The following is an 18679-nucleotide window of genomic DNA, read 5'->3' as shown; positions in this document are numbered from 1 at the left end:
GACTGTTGCACATTATGAATGTACTAAAAACCACTGAATTGTGCCCTTTAAAAAAGGTTAAATCAATTTTGGGGGGGCAAATTTTGTTTCAATAGAAAGTTAGAAAAAACCCAAACACTTGAGGGCTTACTCTGTATAAAATATCATCCTTACTGAAATGCATTATTATTTTTTAAACTGTTTTATTTGGCTGTGCTGGAACTTCACTGTGGCATGTGGAATCTAGTGACCTGACCAGGAATCGAACCTGGGCCCCCTGCAATGGGAGGGTGGAGTCCTAGCCGCTGGACTGACAGGGAAGTCCCTAAAATGCATGTTTCGTAACCCTCTCAACAATCTGAGGTCTTCTCTTGGACCACCCCTATGGGCCACAGTAATGCCCATATAAGCCAAGCTCCATGTAAACTATTTCATATATTGACTTAATAATCATAACTGACCCATTCTAAAGAGAAGAGGGAACAGGTACAGAGACCAGGTCATCTGCAGGAAAAGGGAAAAGGTAGAGCTTGATATAGCCTGGGGTCCTGATTCAGAGCTTCCCTGTGATGTCCACAAGCCCACAATCCTGATGGAGACGCTGGGATGGGACCTGGGCCCCGCCACCGCTGAACCCCAACTTTTGCCTGCCCTACCCTCTGACCTCAGCTGTGGCCAGGGTTGTAGGGGACTCCCTAGACTCTTCACCACAGTGTTGGGTATCTTGTCCCCACACCTTACCCCTTCTGTTATTTTTTCATTATTATATATACCTTTCTCTGTCCTGTGAAGGTCCCCACAGAGCCAGCACAGACTTTCGCACTTGGTAAATGCTACTCTGATGTCTGTTACGTAAAAATGTGATGGGAGGTTATGAAGCGGATGCTTGCCTTGCGGGCGGGTGTGTGGCCAGTTTTCCCACTCTGTTCAAAATCCATTCTTCTCTAAAAAATGGAACTCATTCACTGAAGTGGAAACAACCAGTACTCTGCAGCAGCGTCTTCTTGTTCTGCTCACGCTCTACCCTACAACAAAAGCAGTTTTCCTAACAATTTATTTTTCATTTATTCAATCAGCTTAATTTGCAAATTATGCCTTTAGAAGGTTGTTGCTGAACCACGTTAAGATGCCGGGATTCTTGGCCTCTGGAGAATTCAATCCGGGGCCAGTGATGAGGCTTGATCACTCAGAGCTTTTGTGTAATAAAGGTTTATTAAACTACAAAAGAGATAGAGAAAGCTTCTGACATAGACATCAGAAGGGGGCAGAAAGAGTGCCCCTCTGCTAGTCTTTAGCTGGATGTTATATAGCTACTAGCAGTTTGCTAATTAGAGAAAAGGGAATGTCTCAAACTCAGAGAATGGCACCAGGGCCCTCACCCACAACATGTATTTTGAGATAACTTTGGCACCAGGTGAGTCATCTCAGGCCATAAAACCATTGACATGAATCTTGAAGAAAGGCAGATTTTCAAGCAAATATACAGTTTCATTAACATAGATCAGGAGAACAATGTATAACATACTGGTTTGTCAAGTTGGTTCTGAGCCTTTAGGTGGAATCCAGGGTAAATACATAGTATATTAACATAGCTTAAGACAAATATTTCCATAAGAAAAATGCACTGGTTAGCTCAAGCAAAATGCATTTCAGAAAAGCTAAGTTCAGGTGGAACCAGGTGTCATGATGGCAACACATAATTTTAAGATAAACCTCTTTTTAAATTCATATAGAGAAGGGGAAATAATCTTAGCACTTGTTTCCTCCTGCCACTTGAGAGAGAAAAAGTGTCTGATACTTGCAGCCTATTTCCTGTTTGGAAGCCCCTGGCCTCCCTGCCTGTTACCCTCTCGTCTTAAAATGATTGACAACGGAGGCTTGATAACTTAGATTTTCATTTATGAGTTCCTTCTAAAGTAAATGTTTTAGTATTTGGGTTATACCATGATAATACCTCTATTAAAAATGGCATAAAACTAAAAAGGTCCTGTCCTCCAGCTGGAAGATGAGATGGGTAAATGCTTGAGTTTTCACATGGGGATCACAGTGAACGCATGAGTCAGAAGGCAAGACTTGGAAACATAACTGCAGGCAGGTATTCACACTAGGTTATCAAATGGATGCCGGGGTCAAATCTCCAATTCCTAAAAGTCAACAGAGAGTCCTTAAGAACATGACAGGGACTTCCCCGGTGGGTAAGACTCTGTGCTCCCAATGAAGGGAGCCTGGGTTCGATTCCTGGTTGGGCAACTAGATCCTTCATACTGCAACTAAGACCTGGTACAGGGAAAAAAAAAAAAAATAGAAGGAAAGGGCCTATAAACACACACACACACACACACACACACACACGATGACAAAATAATCTTACTTTTCCTTGGCAGTTAGCGTTTTGGTTTTTTTTTTGGATGAGTCTGGAGTCTTGGAAGCTTGAATACACTTATGTTCTCCTACAAATGGACCTTGAGAGCTTGTTTGGAGGTCCTAGCAGGGGAGTGCAAGTACTCATATATCCTTGATCAAAGAACGGTCCTCCTCAATTGGGGAAGGTTGTCCTCTTCAGCTGAATATGCAGCTCGCCTAGCCAATCAACCAGTCAAATCAACCCCGGCAGTCAATGGGGTGACAGATGACACAGCCAGATCACCCTCACAGGTGTTTTGTTTTTTTTTTCCTCTCACAGGTGTTTTTTAATAAAAATATTTTTATTAATAGGGCTTCCCTAGTGGCTCAGTGGTAGAGAAACCACCTACCAATGCAGGAGACACAGGTTCACTCCCTGGGTCAGGAAGATCCCCTAAAGGAGGAAATGGCAACCCACTGCAGTGTTCCTGCCTGGAGAATCTCCATGGACAGAGGAGCCTGGTGACCTACAGTCAGACAGGGTTGCACAGAGTTGGACACAACTTAGCAACTAAACAGCAATGGTATCATTTTCTACAGAAAGAGAGCAAAAAGTCTAATCTTCCCTCAAACAGGGTTGATAGAAATTTGCTTCATATTGTCGGTAACTAGGAAGAGTTTTTCCCAACTTCAAATCACATTTCATTATTGCAAAGTCATATACATTTACATTTTTAGGACTGTTGTCAAATAACAATTTATTTTTTCTTAGATCAAAAAACTCTTAAAACATGGTCCAGCACATTCAGTAGCAAAGATCTACCAGTGGCACACACATTAAGAAAACACACAGTAGGTTGGCAGTCGTTGGGCAGATTAAAATCTATACACCTGGAAAGGTGGTTGTGCTTAACGGAGCCCTGAAGAATCGAAATGCAAAGCGATGTATAAAACACAAGTCTGAAAACTTCAAAGAGTTTTTAAGATAGACTTAATTTCTCGTGGTTTTCCCAAAGCCAGTCATGATATTTATTTAACTTATGGTCTTCAGGGTGTACCTGGAAGAAATACAGCACAGGAGACAGGTGCCTTATGTAAGTTTGTCAGAAATGCATTTATTAAATTGGCTTTTTAAAGATATAGTGGTGGTGGTGGTGGGGGTGTATTTTCCCTGGTGGCACAGTGGATAAGAATCTACCTACCAATGAAGGGGACATAGGTTTGATCCCTGGTCTGGGAAGATCCCACATGCAGAGCAACTAAACCCACGCACCACAACTACTGATGTCCAGGCACCCTAGAGCCTGTGCTATGTAACAAGAGAAGGCACCGCAACAAGAGAGGTCAGTGGAACGAGAAGCCCATATACCCCAATGAAGACTAGCACCCATTCACCACAACCAGAGAAAGACCACACAAGGCAGTGAAGACTCAGTGCAGCCAAAAATAAGTAAAATAAATTAAAATTATTTAAAAAGATAAAAAAAGGTGGGAGAACAGTACCTTATGATAATATACCAGACAAATTATAATAATCTGTAACCTAACGGGATTCACGAATGTTTAGAATTACACCTTACATCAAAGGAATCCTTCACAGTTTACAAGATACTTTCCAGTTTGGAACTGATCTTCCCCAGGACTCAGTGTGTGAGGTGGTGATAACGTGAGTCAAATATCAATAGGCTGTTTTTCCAGAAGAAGGTTATAGACCCTGAGAGTTTTAAACAACCTGCTCAGGTCACAATACCTGGTAAGGCAGGGTTAGGTTTGGCTAGACTGAGCAGCTAAATGCTTCAGGGCAAGTCACAGACTGAGGGGGCAGTGTGCCAGGCTCTAAGGCAGTGCCTACCAGTGGCCAGGATGCCTCCCGGATGCCTGCAGGCTGGGCATGCTCGACAGAATGGGCAGCTGACGAAGGAACCATTGACCATACAAACTGAGACCACCTAATCCCACACCTGTCTGCTCTCCAGGGGTGGGCTTGTGAAGGCGAGTACGGCTATGACACGAGGAAAACCACATCGGGCCTAGAGACGGTATGTGAATGGGAACGACAGGAACAGGCCCAGAAGAGGCACACCGATGGGGTCACTCCGAGGCCAGGGAGTCTTCATCAACTCGGGAAAACCTCTAGATCCTCTCCTGCCATCAATAAACCCCAAGCCTCCACTACCCCTCCAGCTTGCAGTGAAATTGGTTGTGATCGTAATAGCGAGTTAGGTCCAAGAAATCGTCTGAACCACCGCGGTGAACTTACTTTGCCCCAGAGACAGAACGCGCTGGAGCTGGGCCTCACCTGCTTCCACTCATTGACGCAAAAAATTCGGTATGAGTCATTGCCGTATTTGCCAATCCCGTGAAGCTCGATCGGGTACCTCCACTGTTTCGTCAGATATTCATCTGAGAATACAACACCCCACACATCAGGTCAGCCTCTAGAAAAATCCTTTCCCTAAAAAGGAGAAAGGGACGGGAAAGCATGTCTCCTAACAGCCTCAGTGGTGACTGCTTCCTTCTGAATTCCTGCAGCACAAGTCCTGTTGGCTCCGCTCGTGTTATCACGAACTCATCTTATTGTCTTGAGCTGGGCTAAGTGTACAGAGGTAACATCCCAGAGGTCAGCTGGGCTTTCTGCTTCACTGCCTTCTTCCCCTAATCCTGCTCACACAGCCTGACCCAGTGCTGGGCAAAGATTTATCTCCTGGGTCAGTGAGATACCGTGGTTTGGGGCAAGTGGACGATTTTCAAATGCCTTCAGAGCTTGGGCTGAAAGATCTCTATTTATGTCGCAATTGAGGACACTGAAATTTAAAGGTGCGCCTCTCTCTTAAATAGGCACATTTTTATGTTTTCTCTTTTGGGTGTATGGGTAAAGTTACCAGAGAACTTGATAATGGTTTTCGCTCGAAGATCGTAGAGACCAAGAGGTTTAAGAAGTTCTGAAACATCTCTCCAGTCTGCGGTCCTTGCAGCCTCAGCAGAAGGGTACTTCTCCAGAAACTGCCAGAGCACAGGGATGGCCATTTTGCCTGGGAAGTAAAAATAAGGATGCGATTACATGCCTCCGGATGGGTTGATTTCAGGTGCAGGTACTTCCTTATCTACAAATCTCAAATGAAACTGAGGTGAAAAGTGTTTCTTGCATCTCCACTGAGCCATCTGGGAAACCAACGTCTTCTAATCGGTGGTTTGACAAGAAAGAAAGAATGAAAACAAAAAACAAAAAACTCTCTATATGAAACTTGCCCTGGTGGCTCAGATGGTAAAGAATCTGCCTGCAATGTGGGAGACCTGGGTTTGACCCCTGGGTCGGGAAGATCCCCTGGAGAAACGAATGACAACCCATTCCAATATTCTTGCCTGGAGAATCCCATGGGCAGAGGAGCCTGGCAGGCTATTGTTTATGGGGTTGCAAAGAGTCGGACACGACTGAGCGATCTAGCGTGCACAAGAAGACATTACCTAAATAAACAGGAACCATTTTCAGGGTTGAAACCTAACATCATTAACCTATTTGGTTAGTGTCCAGATTACGCTGAAATCTGGCCTTGCATGATGTCAGTGTTTAAATAATCAGATCATCAGATAACTGGTGTAAAAGCGTACAGAACACAAAGATGCCAATGACATTAAAGAAAGCATCCAGTGAAAAAGAACTGCATTTCTACATGACAGAGACATGAGGAATGTCAAGTAACTGATTTTCACTGATGACCAAAAATAATTTGGAAGCAGAAAATAAATGACAATTTGCTCCTTAATGCAAAAAAAGGCTGGTAAGAGAGACACAGATATACTATTGGAAAGCAATTATCCATTAATTAAAAATAAATGTTTAATTATTTAAAAAAAAAGCTGCTAGAAGTTATCTAGTCTAACTTTCTCATAGGTGAAAAATTTGAAGATTAAAAGAAGGCCTCACCTGAGGTCAAAGCGTCGGACACAACTAAGTGACTGAACCGAGGTCAAAATCAAACCTGAGGCCAGGCCTCCTAAACAATTCGCCTCAACACAGAGTCTCTACCAAGACAAAGATGAAAAGAATCCCAAACCTGAGGTCCGATTGAGAAATATAGTTGCAATGAGGAGCTTCCACGGATCATGAAAAAGAGTTTCCTGGACGAGATTAAAAGGTGACCGTGGAGGTGTCCACTTCTTAAAGGCCTTGCGTCGTGGGGGGCTAAGAGCTAAACAGACACACTGTATCAGAGCTGAACACCTGACGCAGATTTAAAGTCTGGCTTTCTGATGGGAAAAGGCATACCTTCTTTGTTGTATTTGCTGGAAAAATACAGGCTTGTTTTCCTTTTTTCTATTTGTGTTCCTGGGACGGTGTCTTCTGAAAAGGAAGTGTGAACATTGTTTATAGAATCCATGGTTCAGTCTACAGAAATATTCAGGACTGCAAATAACAGTCCACTACTACTAAAAAGTGTTTAGAATGCCCCAGGTGCTACTCTAAGCTTCACAAAAATTAACCAATTTAACCTTACTAATGACCTAGGAGCTAGGCAGGTACTATTTTATCTCTACTTTGAAGATAGGGAAATTGAGGAACAGAGAAGCTAGGTAACTTGCCCAAAGTCACACAGCTAGTAAGTGTCAGAGCTGCAATTCTTTTTTTTTCTTTCTTACTAGCTATACTTCTTTGTTCTATTTAATTAGTGGTTAGAGCTAAAATTCTAATCCAGGCAACCTGGCTCCTGAGTCCATGCCTTTAACCACTCTACTAGTTCTCTTTGATTTATGTTCAGAGTTCATTATTTTCAGAAACTGGAAATAATATTGAATATTTTAAATTATGACATTTGTACAATGTGGTCATTAAAATATTTTAAGACTGGATCATGAATTTTTTCCCATGTCATTAATTTTTAAGTGAAAAAAGCAATACTCAACACATGATCCCAATTTAAAAAAAAAAGAAAAATATGATACTGATTAGAAGGAAATAAACCAAAATGATACAATGGTTGTTGTTAACTTTTCTTGTAATTTTCTGTATTTTTCAAATATTCTGCAGTGAATACTTTTATCAGAAAAACAGCAAAAAAGGATACAGGTAAAACAAAACCTGCAGAAAAACCCAAAGATTTGGACCTTACAACACCGGAGGCCACACCTACTGGGATGTTCAATTTAACAAAGACTCTTTAACCACCATTATTAGGCCTCTCAAGTTTCTAAAATCATCACATTTAATACTCACTAGAGCCATACCCTCTAAATTTGCATGTCAGTTAATAATACCTTGTGTTTGTCTAGCATGAAGCCATCTTTTTCACTTCCCATTTTACAACACTCATGATGGGAAAAACAGGACTAGTGAGGGTTACCGCTTGTTATTTTACAGATGAAGACTCTTAAGGCTTAGAAATTAAGCAACTATCCGAACAACAGCGAAACTGACTATAGATTGGGATACGTATCCATGTCTCTAGGTAATCAGTCTGGGGTTTTTTGCTATTCTAGTTTGAATACGCAAAGCCCAGTGGAAAGTAAAAAGAATTACAACAGAAACTGCTCTTACTACCTACTTGCTAATTTCTTGTGCAGATTCCTGTAAGTATACGCTGTCTAAGCCTTCTTATTAATAGGAGACTAAGTTCAGTTCACTTGGCAGTTTATAACTAAGACAATGGGCAAGTCTTTACTACTCCATCAGACACCTATTATTACCTATAGTAACCGTATCATCTCATGTTAAGGATAGACTTTATGCATGCAATGAAAAGAATACTTCTATTTTAGTCACTAAAGGATGTTTTCAGTATTTTATTTGCTCATTGTACTAGCAATAAATCTACATAAACTTCAAGACTTTAGGAAGCTCAAGGTCTTTAAAGGACAGATCTGAAGAATTTTTATGCAGTTCCTAGGTGTATGTGGTCATCTTCCATTTAAGGCAGAGAAATTCCAGGCACAGCAAAGACATAATAAAACCATGAGGGGGACCAAGAGAGGGAACCAAGTCTAACCTCCTGCTCTACGGGTCTGTCCACGCTGTCTCCCCATAGGACTTCAAGTAAAATTACTATTCTTCTTTAAAGCAGTTATTCATTATATCATAATGGCATAATGAATAACTAACAGAGGCTGCTCAAAGGTCTCCTTTTCATCTCCTATTCACTGAAGTATCATAAAGGCAAAACTGCTAAGCCCTGAACTCTGTATTAAGAGCATATTACAAATAATAGATGAACTATGTGATTAGTTTTGAATTATTTAGAGCTCTAAAGCAGTTTAGAGTAGCATTCCAACAGAAAATAAAAATGATTGTGATACATGCAAAATTAAACTGGAAGTCACATATCAGTAATATAAGTAACAAGGGTGCAAAGAGAAGATACTGGCTAATCTCAAACAGTTTACATATAAAAGGAGTCTTCCTCAAACCTCACAAGAGCAGCCTTTTCTTCCGCTCTAAAGTTATAAGATTACTGGACAAAAGGGAAGAAGGGAGAGCACTGCTGATAGGAGTCCCAGGTGTACCGGGAGCCACGGTAGCAACTGTCTGTGGCACAATTATCCTCTGCTGGGGGCATCAGAGTGGCAGCCTACCGATTCCTTCTCTGCCATGCCTAAGGGCTTAAACATCAGTTAGACAAAGCACTAGGACCAACTGGTAGGATGTATCTCATAACAGGGCTCAAGAACTTCATTCTGTTCCCACATCCTAACTGGCTACAGGGAGGAAGTGCAAACTCATCGCGCCTTTAACAGCACTTAAGTGCATTGAATACCTTGAGATACTTTCGCAGACGTAGGGTTTTTCTCTGTTTGTGAGCTGTCGTCTGTTTCAGAGCCACCTTCTGAAATGTCCATATGCAAACACTCCTTCCTCTCTGCAGCTTCTACTTTGGTTCTTGTTTCCTCAGATTCTAAAAAGGTGTCCTCACACTGATTGTTGGGTTCCGCTTCTTTGGCCGAACATAATTTGCTTACGATGCCAGAAGGGATCTGTTCAACATCTGGTCCCAAACATGACGATTTTTTTTTACCAAGCCTCTCCTCTTCAGTGGTCACACCGAGGGCCTGGTCGCGGGCTCTGGCATCAGAGATGCAGCAAGTTCCCTCAAGGTGACTTTCCTGTGCAACAGGTGCACTCTGAGATGCTCTATCACTTTGGACAGGATCGGGAAGACCCTTGCGGCGCCCTATTTTTGTTTTCTTAGTTTGAATCTCTTTCAAAACAGTCACCTTTCTTTTGGACTTTCTAACCTTTCTGGAGGCAATATCATGAACACCCTCATCTTCTTTCAAGTTAGGTAGTTCTCCGCTAACCTGCAATTCCAAACAAGCACTTGGCAGGGGAAACACATCTTTTTTCCACCTGCTCCGTGTCCTGAGGTTCAAGTTTGAACTGTTACTTTGGTGTTGCAGTTGGAATGTCAGAGCTGCTGTGTTTCGGCCTTTACATCCTGACTTGATGCTCCCTTTGGGACGTACACTGAAATCAAAGTCTTCTGGCTTAAGAGAAGTCTCTCCACTTTGGTGAAGATAATTAACAAGTGAAACTCTGGATCTGAACTTCTGTCCCTGTGGGCTAGAAAATGATATTAAAGGACACTTACTGCTAGTAAATAAAAGTGACTTTTAAAAAGAACTGCGTCACGTTTCAGATGTTTTATTAATAACCTCCAAATTTTGCCATGGACATTGCTATTTAAAATAAAAAACTGCTAAAATGGTGCTTTTAAATAGCTTCCTTTTTGATAATATAACACAATTTTACAAATATAACCCAACCAGTCTTCCCAGTAGCCATTCGCAGTCAGAGAAAATGTTAAGTATTTGTCCCCAGCTCACCTGATATAACTAAGCAGTGACAATGAAGGATCAGAATCCATGATGGTTTTATGGTAAAGACAGAAAAAAGTCAAAATTTCTGCTATGCTTTCCTACCATCTGTCTGGACAAAATTATTTGGCTGTACTGTCTTTACAACCCTGCATGCTCACCTGATGAAATATACGTCGTATTTGCCTGCTGTTTTCCCAGATACCCTTTGCTTCACAACTCTTTCCCATCCACACGGTACAGACTTTCGGCACTCTGTCATTGCGTTCCTGCCAGACTGAGCAGAAGCAATAGGCTCTTGTAGCGGGAGATTACATTCACTGCTGCTTTTCATCACCATTTGCTTTTCATCCTCTCCCACTGTTTCTGACCCCAGAGCAACATCTTCCTCCCTGAAAAAAACCAAAGTCCAAGTGATTAGCTCATTTAAAATTAATTTGAAAAAAAAAATTAATTTGATTCTGTATTCAGTTTCAGCCAGTGACAGAGAAGGAACTACCTGGACTATGGGAGAGGTTAGAGTCAGTATGGATCAGTCATGCTATGAGAGCATCTTCCTATTTTTCAACACCTTCCTGTCCTCCAATATGGGTTAAAAAGGGCTTGACATCTTTTCACAATGAAAAACTCAAGCAATTTGCTAGAAAAAAAATTTTTTTGTTAATCATTGAATAGCACCGTTATAGAGGTTTCTGGTGATACCTGGCATAAAATGAAACATATGAACAAAGAGCCAAGTTTTTAACCTGGGGATACACAGAAACACTTAAAGGAGTTATTGAGATACTTCTTTCACCCTCCCCCCCAAATAAGTGAGGTAAAAATTGTAATATATGTGCATTTTGGGGGTGGTGGGAAAGTATCTATTACTTTCACCAGAAGTTGTAGCCCTCAAAAAGGTAAAGAACTTCTGATACAGAATTTTCAAATTCTCATTCATTCTTGATCTGATAACCTTGTGAAGGTAGGTAGGATAAGGATTCCTCTCATTTTATTGATAAAACTGAGTGACAGGAAGATTGTTACTTGCAGAAATGATTCCAGAAGCCACGTATACTTAAATCTTGGTCTAATACTTCTGTCCCTGTACTACTGTTGAAAAACTTCAGTAGAGGGTATCCTAATCACTCAATCATACATTTTCAAAGTTGGATGAATGTCTAGAGAGTCTGTCTAACCAACTTCCTTTCTACAAACAGGGAAACTAAGCACGAATCAGTGATTAACTAGAATTAGAATCAAGGTCTTCTGATGCAGTTAGGGGTTAAATAATTTGCGGGATTCGGGGTGGATCTTGACAAATTTTACCCTTCACAGCTTTGGTGATAAGGAAACTGAATTCTGGTGAAAACAGCACAAACTTTAAAATCAACCAAATGTAGTCAAATCCCAGCTCTTTCATTTACTATCTGTGTGATCCAAGAGCAAGTTACTCAACCTCTCAAAGTCTGTTTATCCACCTGTAAAAAGGAGGTGATATCTGTTTTAAGGTAGTTCTGAAGATTACATTTATTTTTTGAAGGGGGGAGTACGTAAGTCATCTTAGCCCCATCCCGCGCATACACAAGGACTCAATGACAGCAGCTTCCTGTGTTACTTTCTCACAGTACCCATTTCTCGGGCGCTGCTGGCTGCTTAACACGACATCTCCTCCAAGGTCTTTCTCAGATCCTCCAAGATGACTGATGATCCTCCAGTCAGATGACTGACTCCCAGGCAGTCATCTCCTTGCACCAGAAAACCTCCCAGCAACCTCGTCCAGCCTCTGCTTGCAGGAATTAACCCTGGCGGCCTCCAAGGCTCCATCCACCCTAGCTGAGAAAGGCCCACCCACTTTCTACTCCCCACCCCCCACAACCAACACTTGTTATACAGGTTGGTGAAGCTGAGGCCCGAAAGGGGACAATGACTTGCCGGAGGTCACACAGCCGGTCTGGGACTAGGCGCTCACGGTCGACGACCGAGGGGGCAGCTCCGCAGTCCCCCAGGCTCGGACTCTCCATCCCAGACGTGCCCTTCAAGTGGGCTCCGGCGGCAGCAACAGGCCGAGAGGGGGCGTCGCTCTGGGTGTGCAGCGGAGTAAGAGGTGAAATTTTCTTCAGTTCGGGGCGCTAGGCTGGAATCAACAGATGAGTGCAGTGAAAGTCTGTCCGATTCCTCAGCAGCTTTCCGGCCGCCCCCTCGACCGCAGCCATTTCCGCGGCTCAGCCAATCAAATCCTTCGTCAAGGAAGACGCACCGTTCCGACCAATCGCGGGCGCCGCTAGGTTCCCATTCCACCGTTCCAGCCCTTTAAGACATGCGCACTCGAAACGCTGTCGCGCGCGCAGCTCACTGCGCATGTGCGTTGCCAGGGGTAACGCAGGTAGACAAAGTGGCTGGCTGAGTGAGGCCTGTTGCTGAGGCGGGGAGGAGGGGCCCGAGGCTTCAGGGAAGCCGCGATGAGGGCCGTGTTGACGTGGAGAGATAAAGTCGAACAGTGGTGAGGAGCGGGGCTGTCCGGGAGGAGCGGGAGGCCGAGGGCAAGCAGGGATGGCGGGCGCCTTGGCGTGTATCCCGGTGGTTGCCAACGGCAACGGGCCTGCGGCCTGGGCTGAGGGCACTGAGTCCCGGGTCTAGGCGACTCCAAGGTCGCCCTCCCACCCCTTTGCAGATGGAGAAACTGAGGCCTGGAGTGGGAGCGAGGGGATGTACCACGTATGAGGTAGCGGTCTTTGGAGGCGGCTTCACACGTCCTCACAATCTGATCTTGTTGCCTTACTCAAAAATCCATCCTGGGCTCCTCGGTGTTTTCCCAACTTGACAACTTTTTGCCACATCCACGTGTTGCCTATAGTCTTGTTTGTTTTTTCTCAAAATTGTCTGACTTATTTTTCTTTAAATATGATTTTACATTCTACAGGGAACCCTTATTACTCCGTATATGAAAACCGGTAGCAATCGCTGTAAATGTAAGGTAACTGTAGGATTTAAGGCAGGGAGAAACAAAAGGAGGTTAACAAGTTGTACCGAGATACTGTTGCTAGGGAACCTTTGAGCCTCAAGGGTACTGTCTTTAAAGCTGGAGATTTAGCAAGTGTGGTCAGAGAGGTGCTTGAGATGAATAGCATCAAACCAAGACTGTCCTGTGTCTTGTGAGAAGGTTTGAAAGTCTCGAGAGAGAATGACTGTCTCACGTTATGATTCAATATTGTTTAATGTTCTGTTCCATTTTTATCACCTAAATTCATTATTTTATCACCTAAACCATCATTGAGTGGTTCTATGAAGACCTACAAGACCTTCTAGAACTAATACCCAAAACAGATATCCTTACAGGGGACTGGAATGCAAAAGTAGGAAGTGAAGAGATACCTGGAGTAACAGGCAAATTTGGCCTTGGAGTACAAAACGAAGCAGGTCAAAGGATAACAGAGTTTTGCCAAGAGAATGCACTGGTTATAACAAACTCCCTCTTCCAACAACACAAGAGAAGACTCTACACATGGACATCACCAGATGGTCAATACCAAAATCAGATTGATTATATTCTTTGTGACCAAAGATGTAGAAGCTCTATATAATCAGCAAAAACAAGACCGGAAGCTGACTGTGACTCAGATCATGAACTCCTTATTGCCAAATTAAGACTGAAATTGAAGAAAGTAGGGAAAAACCACTAGACCATTCAGGTATGACCTAAGTCAAATCCCTTACTGTTATACAGTGGCGGTGACAAAGAGATTCACGGGATTAGATCTGATAGAGTGGCTGAAGAACAATGGATGAAGGTTCATGACATTGGACAGGAGGCAGTGATCAAGACCATCCCCAAGAAAAAGAAATGCAAAAAGGCAGAATGGTTGTCTGAGGAGGCCTTACAAATAGCTGAGAAAAGAAGAGAAGCTAAAGGCAAAGGAGAAAAGGAAAGATATACCCATTTGAATGCAGTGTTCCAAAAAATAGCACAGAGAGATAAGAAAGCCTTCCTCAGTGATCAGTGCAAAGAAATAGAGGAAAACAATAGAATGGGAAAGACTAGAGATGTCTTCAAGAAAATTAGAGATACCAAGGGAACATTTCATGCAAAGATGGGCACAATAAAGGACAGAAATGGTATGGACTAATAGAAGCAGAAGATATTAAGAAGAGGTGGCAAGAATATGCAGAAGAAGTATACAAAAAAGATCTTCATGACCCAGATAACCACAATGGTGTGATCACTCACCTAGAGCCAGACATCCTAGAATGTGAAGTCAAATGGGCCTTAGAAAGCATCACTACGAACAAAGCTAGTGGAGGTGATGGAATTCCAGTTGAGCTAGTTCAAATCCTAAAAGATGATGCTGTGAAAGTACTGCACTCCATATGCCAGCAAATTTGGAAGACTCAGCAGTGACCACAGGACTGGAAGAGGTCAGTTTTCATTCCAATCCCAAAGAAAGGCAATGCCAAAGAATGCTCAAAATACCCGACAATTGCACCCATCTCACATGCCAGCACAGTAATGCTCGAAGTTCTCCAAGTCAGGCTTCAACAGTACGTGAACCGTGAACTTCCAGATGTTCAAGCTGGATTTAGAAAAGGCAGAGGAACCAGAGATCAAATTGCCAACATTTATTGGATCATTGTAAAAGCAAGAGAGTTCCAGAAAAACGAGCATTCCATGAGAGTTCCAGAAAAACATCTACTTTTGCTTTATTGACTATGCCAAGGCCTTGGACTGTGTGGATCACAACAAACTATGGAAAATTCTTCAAGAGATGGGAATATCAGACCACCTGACCTGCCTCCTGAGAATCTGGATGTAGGTCTAGAAGCAATAGTTAGAACTGGACATGGAACAACAGACTGGTTCCAGATTGGGAAAGGAGTACGTCAAGGTTGTATATTGTCACCCTGCTTATTTAACTTTTATGCAGAGTACATCATGCGAAATGCCAGGCTGGATGAAACACAATCTGGAATCAAGATTGCTGGGAGAAATATCAATAACCTCAGATATGTAGATGACACCATCCTTATGGCAGAAAGTGAAGAACTAAAGAGCCTCTTGATGAAAGTGAAAGAGGAGAGTAAAAAAGTTGACTTAAAACTCAAGATTCAGAAAACTAAGATCATGGCATCTGGTCCCATCACTTCATGGCAAATAGATGGGGAAACAAGGGAAATAATGGCAGACTTTATTTTTTTTGCGCTCCAAAATCACTATAGTTGGTGACTGCAGCCATGAAATTAAAAGACTCTTGCTCCTTGGAAGAAACACCATATAACCTAGACAGCATATTAAAAAGCAGGACATTACTTTGCCAACAAAAGTCCTTCTAGTAAAATCTATGGTTTTTCCAGTAGTCATGTATGGATGTGAAAATTGGACTATAAAGAAACCTGAACACCGAAGAATTGATTCTTTTGAACTGTGGTGTTGGAGAAGACTCTTGAGAGTCCCTTGGACTGCAAGGAGATCCAACCAGTCCATCCTAAAGGAAATCAGTCCTGAATATTCATTGGAAGGACTGATGCTGAAGCTGAAACTCCAATACTTTGGCCACCTCATGTGAAGAGCTGACTCACTGGTAAAGACCCTGATGCTGGGAGGGTTTGAGGGCAGGAGGAGAAGGGGACGACAGAGGATGAGATGATTGGATAGCATCACCAACTCTATGGACATGACTTTGAGCAAGCTCTGGGAGTTGGTGAAGGACAGGGAAGCCTGGCGTGCTGTAGTCCCTGGGGTAGCAGAATCAGGTGTGACTGAACTGAACTGAAATTCATCATATAAGGTTGCATTTGGGGGAATACTGATTTACTTGGGAGTTTTCCACAGCCTGACTTTCAAAATCTTTCTTCATGATCTTTTCAGCTTCATTATGAAGCCTCTGTTTTAGCTTCTGGAACAGGGCCATTCCCCCTCTGTCTTTTCTTAGGCCTCTCTGTGTGAGGAAAGCATGCCTTCATCTCACAGTGAAGTCCTGAACGTCCTTAAGGCTCCCTTTGGAAGTAGTTGCTCTCTTTGTACTCTGTACCAGTAATAGCTAATGCTCACTCTGTGCCAAGCACTGGTTAAGAACTTCATATTTTTTATCTCATTGTCACCTCACAACAACCCACTGACATAGGTACTGTACTTATTTCTGTTTTACAAAGGAGGCGACTGAAGCACAGAGAGGGTATATAATTTGTCAAGGTCACACAGTAAGTGATGGGGGTAGTTTTCTGCCTCTCTCCAGAGCCAGTGCTCTGAACCACTGTATTCATTATTCCCAGTGTTCCAGGGAAAAGCAGGCTCAAATGCCTGTAGGAGTCAAGCAGGCAACAGAAGTAGGAGATGTTTATTTGTATCTTAAACACAAGGAATTGTCTGTTTTCCGTAGGGATGTTCCTCTTTCCTGTACTGCTCTTTTCTTGAAACATATAGCCTTTCCACTGTATCTTTATTGAAAAATTTTTTTTAAACGTATCTTTTAACTCTGTTATAAAAGTGCTCGTAGTACAAGCTGCTGATAGCAACTGAGCACTGGATTTGAATTCTGGCTCTAACTGCATTGAGTGCATGCTCAGTCCACTCAGTAGCTGTTTATTTTCAAGCAGGTTAGTTAATTTCTTTTTACCTGTTTTCTCATTTGTGAAATAGATATAGGGTTGTTATGAAAATTAAGGAAGTTAACATGTGCAAAGCATTTAAACTGTACTTTGCACACATGTAAATAAATGTGCTTAATAAATATCAGCCACTGTTTTTAAAGTATTGAGAGCAGCCAAAATTTGTTAAAATTGATAGTAACTCAGGAGAGTGGAAGGAGGCATAGCACAGACTCTAGAGTCAGACCTGAGTTAAAATTCTGGCCCTTTCACTTGCTGACTCTGTGATGCTGGGCAAGATACTTGACCTCTCTGAGCTGTGATGTCCTCGAGTGAAAGTGAAAGTGTTAGTTGCTCAGTTGTGTCCAATTCTTTGCGACCCCATGGACTGTAGCCCATCAGGCTCCTCTGTCCATGGAATTCTCCAGACAAGAATACTGAGGTGGGTTGCCATTTCCTTCTCCAGGGGGTCTTCCCAACCGAGGGATCAAACCTGGGTGTCCTGCATTGCAGGCGGACTCTTTTCCACTAGCGCCACCTGTAGTCGAGCAGTAATGCTTACCTCACAGAATTGTGAGGACGACATAAAATAATGCATTTGAAGAGAGAAACATGAGGTGTCTCTGCGGTAAATGCTCTTAAGTAGTTACCAGAATGTTTTGTTTGTGTGCTTTTGGCCACACCTTGAGGCTTTCGGGATCTTAGTTCCCTGTGCTTAGTCCCTCAGTCGTGTCTGACTCTTTGCGACCCTTTGGACTATAGCCTTCCAGGCTCCTCTGTCCATGGGGTTTTCCAGGCAAGTATACTGGAGTGGGGATTTTCCCAGCCCAGGGATTGAATCTGTGTCTCCTGCATTGCAGGCAGACTCTTTACTGGCTGCGCCAGTTCCCTGTTTGCTGTGGTTAAGTCACTAAGTCGTGTGACTCTTGGCGATCCCATGGACTGCAGCACGCCAGGCTTCTCTGTCCTTCACTATCTTCTGGAAAAGTGAAAGTGAAGTCACTTGGTCGTGTCCGACTCTTTGTGACCCCATGGACTGTAGCCTGCCAAACTCCTCCACCCATGGGATTTTCCAGGCAACAATACTGGAGTGGGTCGCCATTTCCCACTCCAGGGGATCGTTCCAACTCAGGGATCGAACCCTGGTCTCGTGCACCACAGGCAGACTCTTTACTGTCTGAGCCACCAGGGATGCCCTCACTATCTCCTAGAGTTTACGCAAACTCGTGTCCTTTGATTCGGTGATGCCATCCAACCATCTCATTCTCTGTTGCCCACTTCTCCCCTTGCCCGTAATCTTTTCCTGATCAGGGATCAAGCCCATGCCCTTGGCAATAAAATCTCTGTCTTAACACTGGTCCGCCGGGGAATTCCCCAAGGTGTCTATAGTTTTCCGTCCCTCATAGGGGCCAGGTTAATGTACCCCAGCTTAGCTTTTACAGTAGGCCATCACGGCAGTGCTGTCTGACCCATTCTTCCTAGGGTCGCTGGAACTAATAAAATCGTCTGCCCGGGGGCATTTGAGAATCTTTGTCATATGGCTGCAGTGTGTCTTCTCCAGCCTTATCTCTTGCTCCCTGTCGCCCTGCACATGGCCACACGTTTCAGTTAAATTCGGTTATTTGGATGTCTGCTGTTCCCGCCGTCCCATCTTTGCTTGGTTGTCTCTGCCTGAAATGCTGCGCTTGCCCAGGCTCCCCCTGCCTGTCTCGAAAGCCCTGCCTTTTTCACAGATTGTGTTATTCGTGAAGCTTTTTTCTGATCCTCTCCAAATCAGAACACTCTGTCTTCCTGCTTGGAATCCCACAATATATGCTTTAATGTATCTCCTAAAGCCTTTGTCATGATATTATTCTATACTCCATCCAATCTAACAGGTCACTGTTTGTAAAATATCATTTTCTGTATGATTTAAGAGAGCAAAGTATGCTGCCAACTAAACTGACACAGTATCGGTTATAAGACGCATCCCAGCATCAGAAATGTTAAAATG

At 43.1% G+C, this 18679-nt stretch overlaps 2 protein-coding genes across 12 annotated transcripts in view; one reads left to right on the top strand and one right to left on the bottom strand.

Annotated features, from left to right (window-relative positions):
* Nucleotides 1-1172: 1172 nt before the first annotated feature.
* On the bottom strand, nucleotides 1173-12390 carry MBD4 (methyl-CpG binding domain 4, DNA glycosylase). Of its 10 annotated transcripts, none has more exons than XM_069562081.1 (8): nucleotides 12040-12390; nucleotides 10287-10517; nucleotides 9069-9871; nucleotides 6590-6664; nucleotides 6378-6512; nucleotides 5205-5354; nucleotides 4583-4725; nucleotides 1173-2123 (listed from the first exon to the last, which is right to left on the bottom strand). In XM_069562081.1, the coding sequence occupies exons 1-8, from the start codon at nucleotides 12126-12128 to the stop codon at nucleotides 2109-2111; spliced, it is 1641 nt and encodes a 546-aa protein (XP_069418182.1). In that variant the 5' UTR covers nucleotides 12129-12390; the 3' UTR covers nucleotides 1173-2108. The 10 variants fall into 10 exon arrangements, 9 of the variants coding, with proteins under 9 accessions (XP_069418182.1, XP_069418183.1, XP_070145495.1 ...); XM_069562082.1 differs by having other exon boundaries at nucleotides 4622-4725; XM_070289394.1 differs by having other exon boundaries at nucleotides 4622-4725; nucleotides 6590-6661; nucleotides 12040-12370.
* Nucleotides 12391-12428: 38 nt separating this feature from the next.
* IFT122 (intraflagellar transport 122) overlaps nucleotides 12429-18679 on the top strand; it is a 65932-nt gene continuing 59681 nt past the window's right edge. For both annotated transcript variants that reach the window (XM_069560971.1, XM_069560972.1), the window contains exon 1: nucleotides 12429-12607. In XM_069560971.1, coding sequence (XP_069417072.1) covers nucleotides 12567-12607 — 41 coding nt within the window. In that variant the 5' untranslated portion in view covers nucleotides 12429-12566. The remainder of the gene's footprint in view (nucleotides 12608-18679) is intronic.

Source organism: Ovis canadensis, chromosome 19 (assembly GCF_042477335.2).
Source record: "Ovis canadensis isolate MfBH-ARS-UI-01 breed Bighorn chromosome 19, ARS-UI_OviCan_v2, whole genome shotgun sequence".
In the NCBI taxonomy this organism is placed as follows: Eukaryota; Metazoa; Chordata; class Mammalia; order Artiodactyla; family Bovidae; genus Ovis; species Ovis canadensis.
The sequence above is the reverse complement of the archived record's forward strand: the minus strand, read 5'-3'. Positions and strand labels throughout refer to the sequence as shown.

What these genes read in the sequence shown, in the direction of transcription:
- MBD4 (XM_069562078.1), bottom strand. Translation starts at nt 12,128, where the DNA reads ATGGAGAGTCCGAGCCTGGGGGACTGCGGAGCTGCCCCCTCGGTCGTC. An exon ending in ATTTCTCAATCGGACCTCAG is followed by an intron (nt 5,355 to 6,377) that starts GTTTGGGATTCT and finishes TTTACTTCCCAG; the next exon opens with GCAAAATGGCCATCCCTGTG. An exon ending in AACCATTATCAAGTTCTCTG is followed by an intron (nt 4,726 to 5,204) that starts GTAACTTTACCC and finishes TTGTATTCTCAG; the next exon opens with ATGAATATCTGACGAAACAG.